Source organism: Taudactylus pleione, unplaced genomic scaffold, assembly GCF_031769625.1.
Source record: "Taudactylus pleione unplaced genomic scaffold, aTauple2 ptg000290l, whole genome shotgun sequence".
Classification (NCBI taxonomy): domain Eukaryota; kingdom Metazoa; phylum Chordata; class Amphibia; order Anura; family Myobatrachidae; genus Taudactylus; species Taudactylus pleione.
This window is the reverse complement of record NW_028284692.1, coordinates 2274907-2298143: the sequence shown is the minus strand read 5'-3', so window position 1 is coordinate 2298143 and position 23237 is coordinate 2274907. Positions and strand designations below refer to the sequence as shown.

The 23237-nt window shown below is 42.0% G+C and overlaps 1 protein-coding gene across 3 annotated transcripts in view; it reads left to right on the top strand.

Annotated features, from left to right (window-relative positions):
• The first annotated feature begins 32 nt into the window (after nucleotides 1-32).
• Nucleotides 33-23237, top strand: part of LOC148511802 (uncharacterized) — a 63127-nt gene continuing 39922 nt past the window's right edge. For 2 of the 3 annotated variants that reach the window (XM_088482544.1, XM_088482543.1), the window contains exons 1-7: nucleotides 33-270; nucleotides 9666-9776; nucleotides 11836-11911; nucleotides 12560-12716; nucleotides 17952-17997; nucleotides 18174-18232; nucleotides 18458-18493. In XM_088482544.1, the coding sequence (XP_088338670.1) occupies nucleotides 234-270; nucleotides 9666-9776; nucleotides 11836-11911; nucleotides 12560-12716; nucleotides 17952-17997; nucleotides 18174-18232; nucleotides 18458-18493 (522 nt within the window). In that variant the 5' untranslated portion in view covers nucleotides 33-233. The remainder of the gene's footprint in view (nucleotides 271-9665; nucleotides 9777-11835; nucleotides 11912-12559; nucleotides 12717-17951; nucleotides 17998-18173; nucleotides 18233-18457; nucleotides 18494-23237) is intronic. The other variant, XM_088482545.1, reaches the window with a different exon arrangement.

Genomic DNA, 23237 nt, shown 5'->3' with positions numbered 1-23237 from the left:
GCACTCTGTCACACAGTCAGTCAGGGAAGGGCTGAGGGGCCAGCAGCAGTCACCGTACTAGGTGCTGTCACAATGAACACACCTCAGCTATTTACATTCCGCTTTACGCCACAGCCCTGCACCTCTCCGGAGAGCGGCTCGGTCCCTATGCCCACTGGTAATCAGCAGCTGTGTGTAGGAGTGTCTAGCTGCCCAGAAGTCCGGCTGCTGGCGGAACAAGTACCAGAAGGAGCATGGCAGGAAAGGAGCCTCTGTTGGGCACCCTGAAAGGTTGGTGGTGGCTGGTGGGAAGTGTCGTGGCTACAGGAGAGGGTGATGCAGAACATATAGCAAACAGATTAGCAACCTGTTGTGGAACTACGGGTCCCAGTATGCCCTATCAGCATATGGCTGGCTGGGCATACTGGGACTTGTAGTTTAACAACAGCTAGAGATACACAACACTGCCTAAAGCCTGACCCATAATAGACGTGGGCTTGGGAAGGACACCAAGGTAACACAGGCCGGTGGGACCAGGTAAAAGTAATGTGTTTAGTCATGGGACTCCTCAGGGTGACTGGAGTGCAGCCAGAGCACTTGGCACACTGTCAGGTTTGGGACAGGTAAAGGTAACTAACTTATATTACTGCTGTAATAATCCTAGGTTGGCTGCAAGAAGATAAGGAATCTAGACCTTTATTAGTAAACAAATAAATGTGTGACAATTTGCTAAGTAAAAATTAATAGATTGTGAACTCTTACATTTGGCTGCATCTTCTTACAGACATGGAATCGGCTTTCACCATAGGAAACGGATTATGAGCTGTGAGGAATCAAAAGTGAACTTCTTATAGTATCCTGGGGCAGTCTTGTGTGTGCACGATCTCTACTTTGTACACTCCCAATCTCTACCAGTAATGATTAAGTGCTTATTGTTTTATAGGTCCGTTTAGTATAGTGCATTTCTGTTTAGTGCCTGTACTGTGGCTATTAGTTCCTAATAGGTTTATAATATGCACAGTAAAGGGCCACAGATGAGCTATATATAAGGTATAAGTTGTGCCCAATTTACATCTACATTTCATCACCCTGGCAATTATAGAGCTATATTAACTAAGCTTCAGATTTTCAAAACCTGTCTCTTAGTAAATACAGTCAAAAATCAATGGCTTTGAAAACCCACTAAATATAGCCCATAGACTCAGTTGACTGTATAAGTGGAAATCATGTGACCTGAAAAGTGAATGACGTCATTCCTGTAAAAAGTGTTTTTTTCTGATGGTGAATACTGGCACGCAGTACTACCAGTTTTCTTTTTTTAAATAAAATAATAATTTGAACACTTGTCCAGAATGTGGAAGCTACTATAAATTTTGTAGCAACTTTTGGCTTCCTGTGAGTACAGGTACCTTTTTATGAGTATCATTACCTTTTATATAGATAAAATTATTTTTTTTTTGTGCCATAGCTCTAAGATGCAAGTGTTTTTTAAACTTTGGCATCATTTGAAGCTGTAAATTATGAAGACACCCTTAAATGCATAGGCCTTCTGTGCAAAGCATTGATCCAATCCACCATTGTAGTACCAAGTGACCACTCAAGGTCTCCCCTGTTAAAAAAAAAGAAGAGCAATAAGGCTCTTCTATTCAATTCTAATGTGATTGATACTCCTTTCAGACATGAATCGGGGCTCCAACATGGCTCCGACCCGGGTTTTTGAGCACGGCTTAAAACCGTGTCTCAGCTAGGGACCCCCTCCACACTACACCTTGTACCCAGGAAATTCACAGGTTGACCCTGTTCACACTGATCCCATGTCTGCCCTGGCATTCAGTGTGAGTTATTGAAAGGGGATGCTTTTTTTGGCTCAAAATAATGAGCTCATGAAGAGTGGTGACTTTGCTGCTGGGTGCCCCAAACAGCCAGTCAAGTATTTTTCAGAGCAACCTGGGTCTAAGTATTGTTTTACATTTAAAACCGATTAAATTAAGTAGTCCTCGGACTACTTAGATGAGGAGTTTGAAATTTAAAACAATACTTATCTGGGCTCACCATACTCATGATATCTAGGCAAAATACAATATTTAAGTAGTTTTCAAGGATTGTGCTATTTGCATAAAAGTGACTGTTAGAATTCAGAACTACCCTCGTCGTTGCTCTTAAATAGCATTCAAAAAATATGATTAGCTACTTGGCTAAATTATATGCAAATGATGACACATGAGTTTGCTATTTTAATTTGTGAAAATGGTAAAAATTGATAATTAAAACAAAGAAACAACTAGGGATGTGCAGGCTCGGATTAGTTCAGATTTTCCCGCCAAATTCGGATTTTTCCCGACAAAAATCGGGTCTCAAAAAGAGGCAAAACGTCATCTTTCATGGACAAACATCATCATTCCTAGACAAAAGTCCATGAAAGATGATGTTTGTCCATGAAAGATGATGATGTTTGTCCATGAAAGATGACGTTTTGCCTCTTTTTGAGACCCGATTTTTGGCGGGAAAAATCCTAATTTGGCTGGAAAATCCGAACTAATCCGAGCCTGCACATCCCTAGAAATACCATGCTCACTGATCACAAAGACTGTTATTATAGTCAAGTTAGAAATGAGGGTTGAGGGCGTGGCCTGACAGCCGAGTGAAGAGGACGTGTTTTAGACCAGCTTCTCTGAAACCCCACTAAAAGGGCAAAAACACCTGCTGTTCTGGTGGACTCAGGGGGCTTCATCGGTTGCCCTAAGCCTTTGCATACTCTGCTGAGCCCCGCTGGGTGTTTCTGGAGCGACCTCCGGGTCCGGCGTCGTTGCGGCCTTCCACACCTCAGGAGGCCGGGGACTAGATTTTGGAGTCTCGCGAATCGGAATCACCGCGCCGCCGCCGGACATCTCCACGGCCTCCCTGACCCTCCGCTGGGCTCTGCTGGGGACGTGGGGACAGGCGGTGGGTTAATTTAGACCCCCAAAGGCCGGAAAACGCCCGCGGTCGGAGCCGCATCTCGCGGGGAGCCGCCATCTTGAAAGCGGACCCCGGGACTTACCTGCATCGAGGACCAGGCCGGACTTCAGGGTGAGTGCCCTAGATGTTATCATCTGGTTCTCCTCTAGCTGAATAAGACCCATGGGCCTGCGCTGAAGAGTGCAAACTCCTGGACAACTCACCTATACTGCTGAGCCTCCTTTATATACAGCAGTTCCCCTCCATTATGTGCTGGTCACACTGGTCAGAAGGTTCCCCTTTGTAACCTGAGGAAAAACCTCAACTTGGGTCAGAAGTTCCCATAATTTTAAGTATCCTGCCTGTAATCCGGGAGAAATTTTCAATTATAGCAAGCATTTATCTTTGACAAAACTCCATAAGGAACTTTCCTGTGTGGTTTTTTCCTGCTGGGGTCTCCCTCTCGGCTGGACACTGAAACCTGCAGTAACACAGCCTGGCTACTTTTCTCTGAGGATGCTGTAGTTATAAACTGCGTTTGTAATATTGTTTGCTCTGACATAATCTATCACTGGATACCACATCACCTCCGGCCACATTAGACTGTTGTCTATCTCAAATCAAAAGAGTGAGTACAGTCATCATATACTAAAAACGTAATTATATAAAGAAAGTTACTGCTTAAATCTGGTGGGCGGTCCTATTTGAGTGACTGCTGGCTCATGGAGTCTATATTAAAACACAACTGCCTTATTAACGAGAGACGAGTGGTAAGAAAGTGGACGTTTATCACTAGCCTTTCCGTGGGGGTCCTGGTGAGAAGCAGTGGGCTTTCATCCTTTCCACACACTCCCAGAACACCAGAATCAGAGCCCAATAACAAGGGCAACAGACATTTACATCGATTGACTGTACCCAATTTCGTCATAGTCCTTACTATTAACAGTCAGATAGCGCTATGGATCGACATGTGGTCAAAACACCTAGAGGTCCTAGGGGACATCAGACGGGAAAGGGCAGGGGACGAGAAGTTCCTTCGGCCGCCTCCCCATCCTCTCCGACTTCTCAGAATGCTAGCCCGGGAAGTAGTCCTTGGGACCGGGAGTCGGATGCTGGAACCAACAGTATTGCTGGCCCTCTCACAACGCATGAGATTACCAACATCTTAGCTTCATTATTGGATCAAAAATTAGCCCCATTGAAAGACTCAACATGCTCAACGTATCTCAGAGGCTGAACAAAGAATTTCAGACCAGGAGGATGAGCTTGTTGTACTTAAAGCTGATTTATCAACCCAAGAAAAGGCAGCAGTCTCCATGCAAGATAAGTTGGAAGATCTTGAAAATAGAAATAGGAGGAACAACGTGCGCATAATTGGTCTCCCTGAGACTATCAAAAATGCTGAGTTGATGGCACTTGTTTCTGAATGGTTGCCTCGTGAATTAAAGAGTGTCCCTGACAAGCGAATGCTGATGGTGGAACGGGTCCATCGTATTGGTCCAGACAGACAAAATACCAGAAACAGACCACGACCTGTCATTATGAGAGTGTTGAATTATGCTGACAAAGCTCGACTAATGGAAGCATACAGAAAACAAACAGATCTAAGATATCAGAGAGCTAAGATACTCCTGTTCCAGGACTTCTCTTATATAGTTGCAACAAAGAGAAAGGAATACGCTCCCATCTGCAAAAGTTTATTTGAAAGGGGACAACGTTTCGCCTTATTATATTTAGCCAAGTTGAGAATTTCATATGAAGGAAAAATGTATTTCTTTGAAACACCACAAGCTGCAAAGAACTTTGTGGACTCACTTCCATCTATCGCTTCACCGCAGAGTTATGATTGACGGGACACAGATGCTTCACTATGTTCCAAGATTTCCCTATGAGTGAATTACATTCAGGTTCTATATGCTAAATGTTTTTTCTATTCGTCTGTCGATAATTGCATTTAATTATTTTATTATTATGGTACAGTTTTTTATGATTTATTATACCCAAGTGGTATTACCATTATTGTTATGGTGTTCTAGGTGGCCACAATGTGGACCATTAGAAAATCCCTTGCTAGTTTCTCTTCTAGTTTATCAATAGTTTTTATATCAAGAAAAATGTTTAGGCAATATAATCTTATTGTGTCTACAATGGTCTCATGACACCTATATAGGTATTATAATTCCTTTTTCTAAACGTTTTTTATTTTTTGTTATAAAAGTCGATTATTCCAATCGCAACATTGGGTTCTTAAAAATTCACAAATTATGTTATTTGTTACTTACATGGTTATATACGGAGATATATTTTCTCTTTATTATATTTTTCATGACGTGGTTCTTTGAAATGTATATTTTCTTACCCCGATACCTGCTCGCTGGGACGGGTGGGGGTTGCGCGAGTATTAAGATTATTTATCGTTCAGAACCTAGAGTAGGAATAGGTTGATATGGTTATAAAATCTTCAAACTCCACAAGGGTTAAGTCAGTACTTAAATTCATTTCGTGGAATGTGGAAGGATTGAATGCACCTGTCAAGAGAGACGTAAGGTCCTTAAACATTTAAAAAGCATGAAACTGGATGTGGCATTTTTGCAAGAATCGCATTGGAATTCTAGAGATCCCAATAAACTAAGAGACACATGGATAGGTGACTATAGAGCCGCCTCCTTCACGTCCAAACGTAGAGGAGTTTTGATTTTTTTTCGCAAAAATATCCCATATACTATTAAAGACACATTAATAGATCCTGAGGGTAGATATATCTTTGTAAAGATATCACTACATGATTCGATCTATACTTTGGTTACTATATACGTTCCTACTGACCCAAATAAGGTATTTTTCACAAATCTATATATTAGATTGAATGGCTGGATGGAAGGTGAACTGATTATAGGAGGTGACTTTAATTGTGTAATATCTCAAGGTTTGGATAGATCCAACATTCCAGGTAGAAATAGAGAGGCTTTGGTGTCCCCTATACAGTTGCTAGTAGATTCACTACAACTATGCGACCCGTGGAGATGTCAAAATCGCGTATCTCGTGAATATACTTTTTATTCACATCCACATCAAACTTTTTCAAGAATAGATTTTTGGTTAATATCTCGCTCTTTATATCAAAAGATAGACTCTTCAGGGATAACACCCATAGCAGTCTTAGATCATGCTCCGATATGGTTCACTCTTTCATTACAATCCCCTATTTATACTTCATATAATTGGAGAGTCCCGGCATATTTAAGTAAATCAACTGATTTTCGTACCCATTTAGAAGGAGCATTTTGTAATTATGCAAATTATAGTATTGAACATTTGGATGATATTAACTTATTTTGGGCTGCCTCAAAACCAGTGCTTCGAGGACAGATTATGGAGTATGTGACCAGGAGACGTAAGCTAAATTGGATACATCTAACAAACACCTGACTAAAACATATGACTCACTCATTTTGAACGAGACACCTGAGAATAGGCAGAGATATGTGGAAGCTAAAGATGAATATGATCTTTTGTGTGAAGAACGTGCCCAATATTCACATACTATTCAACGTAACAAATATTTTAGAGGATGCAATAAATCAGGTAGATTATTAGCAAACTCACAATACATCTGCGCATATTCTTCAACTACAGAATAATTTGGGTACTTGTGTTAAGGGTTTAGCCGATATTTCAGAACAGTTTCAACAATATTATAAACAATTATACACAGCCCCCCCCCCCCCCCCCCCGACTCTCCTGAGTTAGCTACAAGGTTTTTGAGGGAGGCAGGTTTACCATTGTTAACGGAGGAGGAAAGAGAATCTTTGGTACAACCGGTATCGGAGATAGAATTGCTACAGTTAATTAAAACATTAACTAAAGGCAAGACCCCAGGACCTGACGGCTTTGGAGCAGAATATTATCAGATTCTTTCCACCCAATTAATGCCGCATCTGTTATCCTTATTTAATGCTATTATTGGAGGGAAACCACCACCAACTGGCTTTAATGTAGCCAGAATTATAGTATTGCCAAAACCTGGAAAAGACCCATCTCACTATTGAACCAGGATTTAAAACTCTTCACTAAGTTACTAGTTCAGAGACTTCAAAATATTCTTCCTAGAATACTCCACCCAGCACAAAACGGATTTGTTAAAGGACGTACATCTATACATAATGTACGAATGTTGATAGCAGCTTTGACACGATCTAAACAAATAAATAATAGAGAGACTATAATAGTTAGTTGTGATGCCGATCGTGTCTCCTGGTCGCATATATCACGTATCTTACACCTTCAGCAATTTGGTACTGGTTTTATTAATATTTTTCGATTACTTTATACACGTCCCACTGCTTTTCTGACAATTAATGGATGGAATTCTTCTCCTTTTTATTTATCAAGAGGCACACGCCAGGGATGTCCTTTATCCCCATTGCTTTTTGATCTCGCTTTAGATCCTTTAATACGCACATTTATTAGAAATGATCTATGGAAAGGAGTCTTGCAAGGGAATTCTATGATTAAGGTGTCAGCTTTTGCAGATGATCTTCTTTTATATTTTAGTGAACCAAAGAACTTTTCCCTCATTATTGAGGATATGAAAAGCTTTTCATGATATCTCAGGTTTTCTGGTGAATTTTAGCAAAACTGAAGCTTTAGCACTATATACTGAGGCCAGATTGGCATGGGGAGACCAATTTCCCTTTCGCTGGGCCCAGGGTCATCTAACATATTTAGGATTAACATTTCCAAATAAGATAGAAAATATATATACAGCTAATATTACATCTTCTATTCAACAGATGCTACAAGATTTTGAAAGATGGAAACATCTGCCTTTATCTTTTCTAGGCAGATGCCAGTTATATAAAATGATCTCCTTCCCCAGATTATAATATCCACTCCAGATGCTTCCTTTTCTTTTAACAAAAAATGATGTTAAACTAATTAATGGAGCCTTATCTAAATTTATTTGGGCTAGGAAACGACCCAGAATTTCGCTATCAAAGCTACAACAACCATTATCACTGGGAGGGATAAATTTACCATTCGCACAGGATTATGCCATCGCAGCCAATTATAGATATGCCCTAGATTGGATAGGGAATAGCAGTTATTTTGCATATAAGGAATTAGATCAGGCTTTCAGCCCTGAGTGTAATTTTGTCAACTTATTACATAATCCGCCCTCACAAGTTGCTCCAGATATTAAATGTAATCCTCTGCTAAATACTCCTTGTTCTGCATGGCGACTATTAAGGAAACAACTTCATCTTTCACACACGGAGTCTTTGTTTAAAAAATTTTTTCTGATGTCACTCTACAAGATGATATATCTGTAAAGACTTTTAGGGACTGGAATCTTCGGGGACTTAGCTTGATCTACCAATTTTTAGATGAAGACTGTTCTACAATATTGTCTTTGTCTATACTTAAAGAGCGTTATCCTAATATTAATTTTCCAGTATTTGCATATTTTCAAGTAAGAAGCTATATTTTAAAAAAATTGTCGCATCTTGATCAATTGGATAGAGTCAATGTTCTAGACGCTGTAGTGACGAGTAGGAGGGGAGATCCATGGTCTACTTCATTACTCTATCATTATGTACGAAGACGATTGGATCTTGCTAAAGTTGATACAGGCTTAGCCAAATGGAAAAATACATTTCCGGAATTAACGCTCCAGTGTGTCATTACGTCCTGTATTACACTAAATAAGCAATTAGTTTCTTCTTCATATGCTGAGATGCACTATAAAATATTGCATAGAGCATATTACACACCAAAACTTAGACGTTTAAAAGGAATATCAGACAACTCTAATTGTTTTAAATGCTCAGCTCCCAATGCTGACATAGATCATTGCTTGTGGTCGTGTGAGATTGTTCAGATATTTTGGAAAGAAGTACAATCTTATATAAATAATATATTACATATTTCCTTTGAGACATCAATGGCATGGGCGCTATGGAACCATTATTCTAATGAGACCCAACCAGGACTAACAAAAGGAAAATGTTTATTATTAGCCAGAGTGGCGGGAACAGCAAAAAAAACTATCTTGTCACAGTGGATTGATCCTAATTCCATTCCTTTAACGCATATGCTACCAAGACTAATGTATCTCTATCAGATGGACTAGGTAGAAAGTTCACTTGATATTGAAAATAGTGCAAAAAACTTCTTTGAAATATGGCTCCCCTATATCAATAATTTATCTCCATCTATCAAAGAAAATATACGCAAGGTGGCAGTTACGACCACATGGTATAATACGGAGATACTAGAGGAAGGTCATCCACCATTCTGAGGGTAAACCATGTTATGCATAATCAACTAGGTTGTACGGGAATATTTTATACAATACTGTCATTAAATGGTCCATGCTTTGTTTTATATACTAATCCTTTAAGATACTGACTATGGAGTGGAGATTGCTTCTTTCTATCATTGTATGACACATGTTTTTGCTTTTTCTACATTACCATGTTATGGAAATGTTACAATTGTATGTTATATGGAGAAATATGCTCTCTGTCAAATTTTGTGTAATAATAATAAAAATATTATTCAAAAAAAGAAATGAGGGTTGAGGATTTAGGTTATTTTAGTATATATTTTCAATTTTAGATTTTAAATTAGTAAAAAAAAATGATTTACGCCCAACACCTTCAGTGTGTCAGCATACGAATGAAGCTTGTTCTCAGTAATAAAAAAATGGATGGTAGATATAATTTAACCAATGCTTTTTTTCACAGCTTGTGTCCTGGGAATGCAAGAAGCAGGTTCCGAAACTATCACAGATGACTCTCCCCATGTCATTCCACTTTGTGATATAATAGAAATGATTCTGCGCAAAGGACTTAGGAGTAAGTGGTGGTATTCAATTCCATTTACAGGTCAGAAGGAAACAGTAGATTATGGTGGTGATTCTGTGTCAGACCCAGGGACATGCTCCAATGTGCTGTTTTATATTTATCTGCCCAGTCTCCCAATCCAATAGAAGCACATACACACTGAGCTATTTGTAGCACAGTGTGTTTGGGGCTCACAGGGGTCAAGCTGGGGACGCAGTACTCGGCTGATCAGGAACGTTTACCCAATCAGCTGAGTGATCGCAAAGGTGTGTACCCATCTTAACCCTAATCCTCCCCTAGTGCCTAACCCTAACCGTCCCCTTCTGCAGCCTAACACTAATCCTTCCCCTGTTCCTATCCCTCATCCTAACCCTAAAAATCATGAAATATGATAAAAATGTGTTGACATTTCCGACGATTTGTGCATTGACCTTTTGTCCCTGTTGTCATTTTAACTATCGACTATTTGACCCTGCCAACGTTTTGTACCTGTCTACTTATTGGCTGTCGACCATTTGGTGTGGACCTCTTTCCTATCTATCTAGACAGAGTAGATAGTCCATCCACCCTTTTTAAGTATTATTTAACGATCTGCACTGTGCTTGGTGGGTGACGATAAACAGCAATAATGCCTAAGGGAACATTCTACACTATGGCAGCACCTACACTTAATACATAAGAAAACACAAACTGAGCAAGTAGAAAAATACCTTTAAAAGCGTATCCTATTCCTTCATCTAAAAGTCCAGCATTAGGACTGAACAAGTAGAAAAATACTTTTAAAAGCGTAACCAGATCCTTCACCTAAAAGTCCAGCAATAGGACTATCATTCAGTTTAGCCAAATCAAATAATATCTGGGCATTCTGTTTCTCTGATCATTTCCATCTTTATTGCAGTCTCTTGGTGTGGTCTGATGCCAATGTGTGTGTATTTTATTTATGTGGGAGCCAATGTGTATGTTTTTTCATTGGTCATGCACACTGTATCGCCGGATGGTGTGCCTTGGCAATTTTAAAATCTTGTGTAGTGTGCCTCGAGCTGAATAAGGTTGAAAATCCTGCTTTATACATTTGGTCTTTACATCGTGTGATGTTTATCAACCACAGCCTTTGATTCATTTAACACACTCTGAAAAACCCACTTATTTAATAGAGCTCTACTCTCTCCCACCTATAGTACTCACACTTATACCTCTCTTCCACCAAAAACCCAGGTCCGACCTGGGTTTTCAGACATGGTTCCAACCCAGGTCAGACAACATTTACACAGCACCATCGATCTGGGTTATTCTCAGGTCAGACCCGTTCACACTGAACTGGGGTCTGCCATGCTAAACTTGTGAGGTCATAAAAAGTGGCAGGTTACTGCTCCACAACCACCAAAAAGCTTTTTTTAGGCATGACCCAGGGTGGATAACCCAGGCTGTGCCATTTACACTGCACCATTACCTAATTCCATCCTGGATCTGACCCTGGTAGCTACCTGGGTTGGATTGCCGGGTCACTTGACCCAGGTTATTTTTTAGGGACCCTTTTACACTGAGCTGTGACCCAGGTAGACCCAGGACTAACCCAGGTTTTTGCTCTGGTGTAAAAGGGGTATAATACTCTCACAACTGCTCCAATCACTACCCTGAGCCGTTCTCGCTCCTTTTTGTTTCAGCTGTATCCTCTTCCACTTAAAGTGTAATCCTCTGTAGCTAACGTCTGCATTTATTTTGTCTACCTTGTAATATATATAGTTCAGACAAATATTGTCTTTACTTACTGTTTGACTTTAAGAGGGCGATTTGATTGGGAACTATGTTTGTGATGTACCATCACAGCAGTGTGGGAATGCTTGAAATGACAGCACTGTAAGTATCGGCAAGGAGTACGGCCGCACATTTCGATCCAACATTACTCCAAATTGAATGGCTCCTCAGAATGATTGCTAAAAACTATTTTGTTTATTTATAACTATTAAAAATTACAGAGTCCACTTGAAGTGTGTAAGCATACAGAAGTGTCCATGCAGCAAAGGAACAACAAAGACATATGACATATGTATTTTTTATGTTTGTCCTCCAGGTGGGGCATTAGGGTTGAAGAGAAGAGATTACTGGCACTGGATAGAGGAGCTTCCTCAACATGATTCCTGTGGCAGGTGTGAACCAAATATCAAGAAGCTTGGTGTTCATGAAGGGGCTTGTATATAAGACAAGTACAATGCAACTACAGGGATTTGTAGATCATCTTACTTAAATATAGGGAACTTCAATCTGATCATTCACTGGGCAGTGCCCATCCTGCTCCATATCAGTGCTCCTCACTAGTATAAAGTGCCTATATACAGCAGGAAGCTGGCCGGGTGTTCTACTGGGAGGGGTAGGGAGGAGAAAATTATTTGTTTACATAAACCTTTTCTGGCAGTATACTTCCAATAATAACCCTTATTCTCTTTGTGGCAATGTGTTATTGCACTTACATAACACTGCACATATTATTGGCTCTTATCCTGTTCATGCTTTGTTAAATACAGTATTTATTTTATAAAGTATTGTTTTTAATTACATTTTATATATGTGGGCTAATTAAGATTTAGGAGCAAATTCAGAAACTAGGTACAATATGTACAGATAAAAAAAATGCACCTGACTCTGACTTCTGCTTAATGATGCAGAGTCACTAAGAATACAGAACAGTTCATTTAAGAAATAAACAAGCTTTAGTTAATGTTTTAATAATTTCGTTTAGTATTTCTTTTGTGTGTGAACTTCTTTTCAATTTCCTCTTTTTCTTTCATTTTTGAAAGGGTACCACAACTATCTGTCTTGATAGAGAAGACCATGGCCTGTTCCAAGGTGTTAACTCCACAGGGGAAGGGACGATATTTTCTACGCTTGGCTCTCAATAGGAAATCTTTAGTGGTCGCATTCCAGCACTTGCAACATACACAGAAATTGCTTGAGGTGAGACATAGCAGAACAATGGGAAAGTTGTTCAATCAAATTGTAGCTTTATTGTTTGCTCTTATTGGGGTTTCACATGTCTCATTATAAATACATGCTGGGTTCTGAGTTCACTCTGGTGCCATCGGATGTACAACCTCTGTTTAAAATGACTGTAGGCTGTGCCAACTCTCTTCCTTGTTAGGCAAGCTTCCCACCATTAGAGGTCAATACTGTGAGGACATGTTTCCTCAATTAGGATGGCTAATACACATTCACTTGGAAGCCATCTTCTTCTTGTATGGTGCAGTTATAAAACTGGAAGCGTGGCCTGCCATGTGCTCTCACAAGGAGATGGATTGGGGTGATGCGGCCATATATATGCAGACAACTGAATGCAGACGGAGATCCACATCTGCGGCCGACTTGCATGCAACTCTCAAAACCAGCCCAGAACTTTCTTCACTACCTTCCTTGACCTTGGCTGTCCCTCTGTCTATGCAAGAAACACATCTGTTACGGCACTAATGCATGCCAAATTAAGCCTTTCTCTTCACATGTGCCACTCTTAGCCCCTTTCTTGTTGCTGTTGATGGCATGCATTATGTCTTCAGCTTTCTTCATTAATAAACCTACAAACATCACAAAGCCCTACACATTATAGCATGTTCCTAATCAGCTACAGCAGCATTTGACAAGCTACTACAAAAGTTAGGAACAAGGCCAAAAATAAAAAGCCAACAATTGTATAACATAAAATGTAATAGTCATTAAAAAAAATGTGTTGGTGGACCATACACATTAGTAGGTTCAATAAAATGACTGGCATAGTATATCAGTCATGAACATCCTGGGCATATTATACTAGACCTGTTCACTCATACACAACATATTAGCCCTATGATTTTACACACAAACACTCTAGTCAGGCTGTGATGGGTTTATCTTGCTAGAGAAGTCTAGAACTCCGATTTATGTTACCGACCTATCATTTTCTTTCCTTCCATATAATGTTTTGCTAAGGTCCGTGATTAGATGATAAGAATTCATTTAGAAAATAAAGAACTGTGTCAAAATTAAAATCAACCTCATGTTGGTAGGATATTTCATTTTTGTTATAAAAAAAATCTGTTCTCTAAAATATGCTCTTGCAGATATATTTTTTGATAAGCATGTAACTAGTTTGCTAAATATTATGTAGTACTTTACATATTAAAGAAAACTCAATGCAAAAAAAAGGAAATTATGTTTATACAGCTGATACATTCATCACCTTTTAAGAAACACACATTGTCATCTACAGTACCTACTTCCTGTCTGAAGTTCGAATTTTGTGTTGGTGCTGGCTCATCTTTGAATATTTTGGTTCTTAGTGTATCTTTGTAAGTTTTTAATTCTCCATGTGTCTTTGTCACCTAGTGTAGCGTTTATTACCATTATCCCAAAGCACAATATATATGTTATGGGTTATATTTTTATTTATACAAAGCTGCCATAGCTCAGTTTTGAACAAAAGATGGTTCTCTGGCTCCTGCTTTGATCTCCTCCAAAATGAATTATAGTTTAGGAGACGCTGGGCTGTCCTTGGCATCGCGTACCCAACCCGTTTATTTTGTCTAGGCACAAATATTGTACCCTTAGAACATGTTTCCCCTATTTTTCCCTTCTTTTTTTAGTACCTCCTCTAGGTTTTAAACAAATGAACAAAAAAAAACACACACACACACGTATATATATATATATATATATATATATATATAATATACATACATACATACATACATACACTTTCATTCTGACACACAGTGTTTATATGAAACAGTGGAGCAATTTGTCAAATTTACCATTTAACAATTTGGCTTGACCCCTGAAGAAGTCCAATGCTGGGGACGAAACGCATAGGGTCTGTTATGATGCGAAAATCCATTTATCATCAGTGAGGTTTCCTTCCATAGAGCTCACACCTTTAGGGGTGATGGTGTGAAGTTACATCTGCCCCACATAGGCCCTGAATATTGGTCACCAATTTATTGGATGTAAGCAAATTTAATTTACTGAAGAATTCTTTTTATCAAGAATAAACAAACTGGTATTTTTACTAACAAGGGGACGAATGTTTCGGGTGATTTCTTGGTGAGAGGGTCTAATTCCAGGAAATTCAACTAATCCATTGTTACGATCCTCTAGCAATTGCTAGGACCAAGATGGAGGTGTTGGAGATACGTGGCACATCGAAGAACAAACACAAGAAGTATGGTTAAATCATGGCAGTTTAGTAAATAAATGATATGATGGACCAGTGAAAACACAACATGTCAATGGTGCAATAAGGAGCTGAAACCATAGGACAGTCAATAGAATATACTGTAGGTTTACAGTCCAAACTAAAGTTGTTAAATGGCCAGGAGGCCTAGTAGACAGCAATGCTTGAAACGTGGTGAAGAAGCAGGATTGCTGGATGGCCTGGAGGGCCTAGCAGACAGCGATGCTTGAAACCTGGTATAGAAGCAGGATTGCAGTATGGCCTGGAGGGCCTAGCAGACAGCGATGCTTGAAACCTGGTGTAGAGGCAGGATTGCTGTATGGCCAGGAGGGCCTAGTAGACAGTGGTGCTTGAAACGTGGTGTTGAAGCAGGATTGCTGTATGGCCAGGAGGGCCTAGTAGACAGCGGTGCTTGAAACGTGGTGTTGAAGCAGGATAGCTGTATGGCCTGGAGGGCCTAGTAGACAGCGGTGCTTGAAACGTGGTGTTGAAGCAGGATTGCTGTATGGCCTGGAGGGCCTAGTAGACAGCGGTGCTTGAAACGTGGTGTTGAAGCAGGATTGCTGTATGGCCTGAAGGGCCTAGTAGACAGCGTAGCTAGAAAAGTGGTTTAGAAGCAGGATAGCTGTATGGCCTAGATGGCTCAGTAGACAGCGATGCTTGAACCGTGGTATAGAAGCAGGATAGCTGTATGGCCTGTAGGCTCTGTAGACAGCAATGCTTGAATCGTGGTATAGAAGCAGGATAGCTGTATGGCCTGGAGGGCTTAGTAGACAGCGATGCTTGAACCGTGGTATAGAAGCAGGATAGCTGTATGACCTGGATGCCCTGTAGACAGCGATGCTTGAACCGTGGTATAGAAGCAGGATAGCTGTATGGCCTGGAGGGCTCTGTAGACAGCGATGCTTGAACCGTGGTATAGAAGCAGGATAGCTGTATGGCCTGGAGGCTCTGTAGACAGCGATGCTTGAACAGTGGTATAGAAGCAGGATAGCTGTATGGCCTTTAGGGGCCTGCAGACAGCGTTACTTGAAACGTGGTATAGAAGCAGGATAGCTGTATGGCCTGGAGGGCCCTGGAGACAGCGTTGCTTGGACCCAGGGTACTTGGGTCACTTAAAGGCCGGTGAGCAGAATACACGCAGCATGTAGAAAATATAGCTGGAAGTCTGGATGCACAGAGAGCAGCTTGCATAACCAAAAGTTCCACATGAACTCTATAGCCGACAGGGCGGCGACAGTCCAGGAAGTTCAAATAGGATCATATGCCAATCAGGCAACACTAGGAGGAAACATGTGAAATCCTCTGACGTCTGGGTCTCCTAGCAACTGGCAACCTAGAAGCATGGTCAGGAGCAGGAGGAATACTGGCAGGAGACAAGTCCTGGACTGGACTTTTAACACCCATTTATGGGATGTCTTCAAAACTGATTCAAGCAAACCATTCCTATTGGTCCCAGGGACTAGAATTATTCAAAGAAAGACATGTTCACTATAACAAGAATTTAATGGATTAATCAAGTGTCAAAAAAACAGTGTCTACATTCACATTGTTCACACCTTTTTAGTGCCCGCAGATCTTTTTTATTGTATGTGCTTTTTTTGTGGCCCACTAACAGGGGTTCTGATTTGAGGAGCTGCTCAATCTTTTATCGCAAGATAAAGATATTGTGTATTGAGATATATATATAATATATACTAGCCGGGATACCAGGCATTGCCTGGGTTGAAGACTGGACTCTGAAGTACGCCTGCAGCCTTTATTTGTTTACATTGTCCTTGTCTATAACCACATTCCATTGATCCTGAAAAGAACCCCACTGTTTGCTAACATGCATGCAAACAGTGGCATAACTCCCGTGGGTGCAAGGGGTGCTATGGTGCCTGTGCAGCTTCTGTGGCCTCCCGCTCCCCTTGCATCCAGTCACGCACATAAGGTGGACCAATCCAATCAGGGTCATCGAGTGAGGCCCGGGGATGTTGATTTGGTTCCGGCCCGCCAGCTGGTCACAGCTGGTGCACTGGCAGGCAGTCATGGAGAGAGACTGCCACTTTGCGAGGCAATCAGAGCTCGTGGAGCAGCAGCCAATCAGCAGTGGCGGCTCCTGATTGGCTCGCGACCAGCCTTAGATTCATATCTCACCGTCACTGTCTGTCAATGTCTACTGCTGGCTGCCGGTGCACCAGCTGTAATTAGCTGGCAGCCCAGCCCCAAATCCACACACAGGGAGGGGAGTTGCTGGGGGGGGAATAATGTGTAAGAGGCACTACTATTGTGTGGAATAATGTGTTATATGGGGCACTACTACTATGTTGCATAATCTGTAAAGGTCATTACTGTGTGGCATAAAGTATAAGGGGCACTACAATTGTGTGGCATGATGTGTATAAGAGGTACTACTGTGTGACATAACCTGAACAGGCTCTGTGTGGCATAACCTGGATGGGGTTTGTGTGGCATAACATGAATGGGCTCTGTGTGGGGGCAAATGTATGTGTTCTTATTTTACCCCTGGAAGGGGGGGCCCTTTTAAGATCTTGCTGTGGCCCACAAAGTACTAGTTACACCCTTGCATGTAAACACAGCCTCTGGATTTAATATGAACTTGCACGAGTCATCAAGTTTGCTCAGACTGAGGTTAAAAGGATAGTTTTGTAGCTTTTGCACAGGTTTTTGGCAATCTGTCAGTTTCCACTGGAGCCAGCCCTGGAACCTGTGTAATTTAAGAGTGTCCCCATTTTTAGGGATTGTGTGACAGTGTGTAGACCTGACGAAGTTCAAATCTAGGCAAAAACCTAATCCTGGTCAAACTACACCACCATGCCAAATTTGGTGGAGCTAGGTCCAAAGCTCCGGGTGTGCATAAAGGACAAGCAGACAGACATACAGACACGCTTTCTTGCTTATTATATAGATATATAGTTCAGTAACATACGCAAAGTGGAATATTATTTATTCTTTAAATTCACTAACTTACATCCCTTTTATTGCAGTGGTACGATCCGTTGTTCTCTGTACTTGGAAATGAGGAACACTTTGGTAATTAGAATTTCTGTTTCCAATAATCCTATGTAATAATAATAATTACCTTTCCCTCTCCTTGCACTGTTACTTGTATTTGCTTATTAAATTGTTTTCTTTACGATTTAATGACTATCCTGCCCTCACAAAATTCCCTGCGACAATAATCTTTTAACCATCTCTTACCCCTACAGAGCCTTTCCTGTCTATGCTTCTAGTGGTCTCGCAAAGCAGTTTTGCATTAGATCTACAGGTACTGTATGCTAGTAGTTTTATTTATATATATATATATATATATATATATATATATATATATATATATATATATATATATATATATATATATATATATACACACACACATATATATATATATATATGTGTGTGTATATATATATATATATATATATATATATAGCTGCTTCATACAGAGGTGGGATATGGCTGTTGTAATTGTGACTTTTATGCTTGTCAACAGAATTCCAGTTTCCTGGATGAAAGCTGGCTTCTACCGGTAAAAATTGCTTTTCTTTTTGTCTGCATGAAAATATATGGTGTGTTAAATGATGCTATTACAATATATAGCTTACTTTATCCATTACAATAAGGATATGAGCGTTTTAGATATCAATGATAACTTTATGGGCTAATAGATCACTTACAAATTCTGTAAGCCTTTGATAAATATCCAAAGAAAATAACAAGAGGCTGCTGGTGCTAGAACAGTGGGGTCGATTCAGACCCGGACGCTAACCTGCAGTCTCTCGCAGCCAAAAGAGGCCGGGTATGCAATTTCCGTAATCGCATTATCTGATGTAAGGATGCCCTCTATGTCTTAGAGAGCGACGGCAGAGCGAATGCACGCCGGTCTAAAGATGCCCACTTTTCTTTCTTAACACACGTCATCTCCAGGAAGTGTATGATTAATCAGAACCATCGAGAGCCATCGGAGCTGCACGCAGCCCTTGAGGTTGACCCTACCCCGCCGCAAGCACTGTGATCACTGCAGGCTGAAATACAACTAAGTGACGTGTACAATGACGCCTCCATGCTAATTATGCACACCCATAAAACTCAGTTTTGACGCCCAGACACGCCTGCGTTCGCAGCACCACTCCCCCGTTCACAAGCACCTTCCCCTGTTGCCACCCACAAATGGCACGGTCACTCATATTAGCGTCCAGTCTGTGTACTACGAGCGCACAATTCCCGGGCGCAGTGAGTGATTCGCACATGCGCATATTGACGCATAAGCAGGTGCAGACGGGCAACTATCGGCCATAGCGTGCGTTCGCGGCTTAGCGTCTGGGTCTGAATCAGGCTTAGTCTTTTCAGTTTTTGTCACCTGATCCCTGAAATCTATCATTCACTAATCATAATGTAATTTCTCCTTCATCCACTAGGGACACTGGAGACTTCAAGACAGTGGGGTATAGATGTGTGCTAAGTGGGAGCTGGCACTTTCAATTTTAGAAGTGTGACTAGCTCCTCGCCCTCTATACCCCCCCTACAAGCCCAGTCTTAGTTTGTGCCCGAGGGGAGCTGGTAGTGTTTTTACACTTCTCCTCGGGGTCTTTGATTTAGCTTAGTAAGAGCGCTGCTGCGCAGAAGTAAAGAAAAATACATATGAGGAACAGACAGGCAGCAGCTGCAGTGCCTGTCTGCATCGTTGAAGCTGCTCGCAGTTCGCCTGGAGTCCCCGTCTACAGAGACCACTGTCTCTTATAGGGGGTTCCGCATGCCGCTGCTTGCAGCACACACAGAGGTCCCCCATTAGTCACACCAGCAGCGGAGTGGCTATTCCCTGGCTCCCCAACTAGCGGGGTAGCCAGACTAACATAAAAGGCGGTATTTTCAGCAGCAGGCTGCTCCGAGTAATGGGGCAGCCAAGCGGCATATACTCTGTGTGAGGTCTCCCTCACACAGCGCGCTTATAGACTCAAGTTAAGCGCCATAGGGGGGGGGGGGGGGGGGGAGTCCTGTTTCTTCCTCCCAGCGGCCTCAGCGCTTCTCTGCAAGTGTGCTGGCGGCCATTACACGGAGGGACACTGACTGCTGCATTAAGACAAAGCTGCTGCATGAAACAGTTAGCCTACCCTAGACTGTAAGTAAACAGTGAGAAACAAAGACAAGCTATTGTATTTCCAATTTCAGAAGAGCTGGATTCTCTTCTGATTTCAGCTTGGGAACTTCCGGATAAAAAATTTCAGATGTCCACCTCGGTTATTATCCTTTTCCTGCAGATAGCAGAAAATCTTGTGAGACTCCTCCTACAGTAGATCCGTCGGTGTCGCATCTGTCTAAGTAGACTACGCTACCGGTTCCTGGGGCCACGTCTTTGAAGGAGACATCGGACAGGAGATTGGAGAATACTCTCAAGTCCATTTATACAGCTGCAGGTGTGACTCTGCGTCCTGCGATTGTAAGCTGCTGGACTAACACAGCAGTTGAGCTTTGGTCAAGACAATTGGCTGACGGGATGAGATATCAGCTGCCGGTTTAGGAGCTTATTCCGTTAGCAGAGCATATAGGTGAAGCTGCGGCTTACCTTGGAGAGACGTCCAAAGACCTTTGCAATATCGCCTCCAGGACTTCGGCTCTGGCGATTTATGCACGCAGGGCACTTTGGCTTAAACAAACAATGGAAGGTGGATGCAGAAACAAAGAAAGCTGTGGAAGCACTTCCATTCATGGGAAGTGTATTATTTGGAGCGGAACTAGATAAATGGATTTCTCAGGCCACTGTGGGTAAATCCACATCTTCCGTTGTGGCCCCACCCCCTAGAAGATCTTACTCGGGAACCTTGTTTCGGTCCTTTTGTGCTCCGGGACGTTCCCGTGGTCACTTCAGAAGAGGACCAGCAACTTCCCGTGGTTCCAGAGTACGTGGCAGAGCCACAACAACATCTACACAACAGGAGGTTAAGTCCACTACCAAGCCTAGTGCATGACGGGCTTCCCTCTCACCGGGGGGACCCCAGAGTGGGAGTGCGTCTTCGGGACTTCAGAGAAGTATGGACGGAAGCTTGTACGGACGCTTGGGTCCGGGTACTTATCACTCTGGGATACAAGCTCGATTTTCAGTTTCAACCTCCACCTTGATTTTTTACCACAGGTTTACCAGTTTCCAACGACAGGAGTGTCTTATTACAAGAAGCAATAGACCAGTTTCTATCCACGAGAGTGGTGGTCCACGTTCCCAGAAATCAGACCGGAAAGGGTTTCTACTCCAGTCTCTTTGTGGTTCTGAAGCCGGACGGCTTGGTCAAACCTATTCTGAACTTGAAGGATCTCATTCCCTACCTGAGGATTTTCAAGTTCAAGATGGAGTCCCTTCAGTCGGTGATTGCGGGCCTGGAGGAAGGTGAATTCATGGTATGTCTAGATATCAAGGACGCCTACCTTCACATCCCTATCTGGCCGCCTCACCAGGCATTTGAGATTCGCAGTTCGGAACTCACATTTCCAGTTTCAGGCCTTACCCTTCGGCTTATCATCAGCCCCAGGGTATTCACAAAGGTCATGGCTGTGATGAGGAGTCTCCTTCGGGAACAAGGGATCACAATTATCCCTTACCTGGATGATCTCCTTCTGAAGGCTCATTCCAGGGACCAATTACTGCAGAACATCACAGCGACTCACAGGCTTCTCATTCGTCATGGCTGGACCCTGAACTTTTTCAAGTCTCATCTGCAGCTGATGCAGAGGCTACAGTTTCTGGGAATGATCATGGACACATTATGTCAGCGGGTGTTCCTCCCTCTGGAAAAGGCAACATCCATTCAGGAGATGGTGAGGACAGTCCTTCAACATCGTCAGGTATCGGTGCATGTCTGCATTCGACTTTTGGGGAAGATGGTTGCAGCATTTGAGGCCATTCCTTACATATGTTTTCACTCCAGGACGTTTCAGATAGACCTCCTCTCACAATTGACGGGATCCCATCTTTTCCTTCTCCAACGTGTAAGGTTAAGTCCCAGAACTCAGATATCCCTTCTCTGGTTGTTGAACTCGGCACACCTAATGGAGGGAAAGAGATTTAGAGTGTGGGATTGGACTCTCCTCACCACAGACGCGAGTCTGAAAGGTTGGGGGGCAGGGATTCGGGAACACAACTTCCAAGGCCGGTAGACATGACAAGAAGCGAGTCTGCCGATAAACATATTGGAACTGATATGGCGTTGACAGTACGTCCACTGCCACTGCCTTTGGGTCTCTCGTCCGAGTGCAGTATAGAGGCAGTTGATGATTTTGTCTGGATGCCATGAGGTTGACCTGCGGAAGACCCTACCATTGGACAAGCTGTTGAAAAACCTGAGGATGTAGCACCCATTCCTCTGGATGCACCTCCTGCCGGCTGAGGTAGAAGTGATTTAATATTTCTATACCCATTTGGCCTTCTGTTTAAATAGGTAATAAGGCCATGGGAGAATGGATGGACACAAATTGGGGGTAGTAATTTTCTTTTTGTAAGTTTGAGGGCATAGATCATGTAACATGAACAAATTTTTGTGTGAGTTGCTTTTGGTTTATTCACATATTCTACAGATTTTCCTCATATCTCTTGTTACTGCTTTGCTGAGAAATCTACCTAGGTAGTTTTTTAAATCTCACAGTCGGTCTAAAGGCGCACATCTACTAGCAGATATTAATGAGCGATTGCACGATTACGGCATCATAATCGTGCAATCACTCATTAATCGTGCAGAATTCATGCACTATAATGTCGGATACGACCAGCGATGCACGCTCCCGCTGGCCGTTTCCGACATCATTGGCTGAACATACCGGTCAATCTGCCGATAACGACAGATTGGCCATGTTCAGGGATGATGGAGAGTGCCTACACTGAACAACTAATTGTTCAGTGTAAGCACTGCAGGGGATGGGGAACAACTGTACGTTTACAATGTTGTAATCGTACTGTCGTTACCCCATCACCTAGTGCAGAAGTCTGCCATTACAGTCCACGTTTTAGGGATATCCAAGCTTGAGTCCAGATGGTTAAATCAAATGGATTGAGGTACTAATTAAGTCACCTGTGCTCAAGCATGGATATCGCTAAAAACGTGGACTGTAATGGCGGACTTTGGGCACCTCTGGCCTAGTGGATGTGCCCCTTTAGAGACGTTAAGTTGTGATCAAGATCCCTCATCAGGGCCGGTGCTAGGGTGTTCGGTGCCCAACTGCCAATTATCATTTGTGCCCTCCCTCACATTTTTTTATAAAAGGACATCGACGCAAAAGGGGCGTGGTCT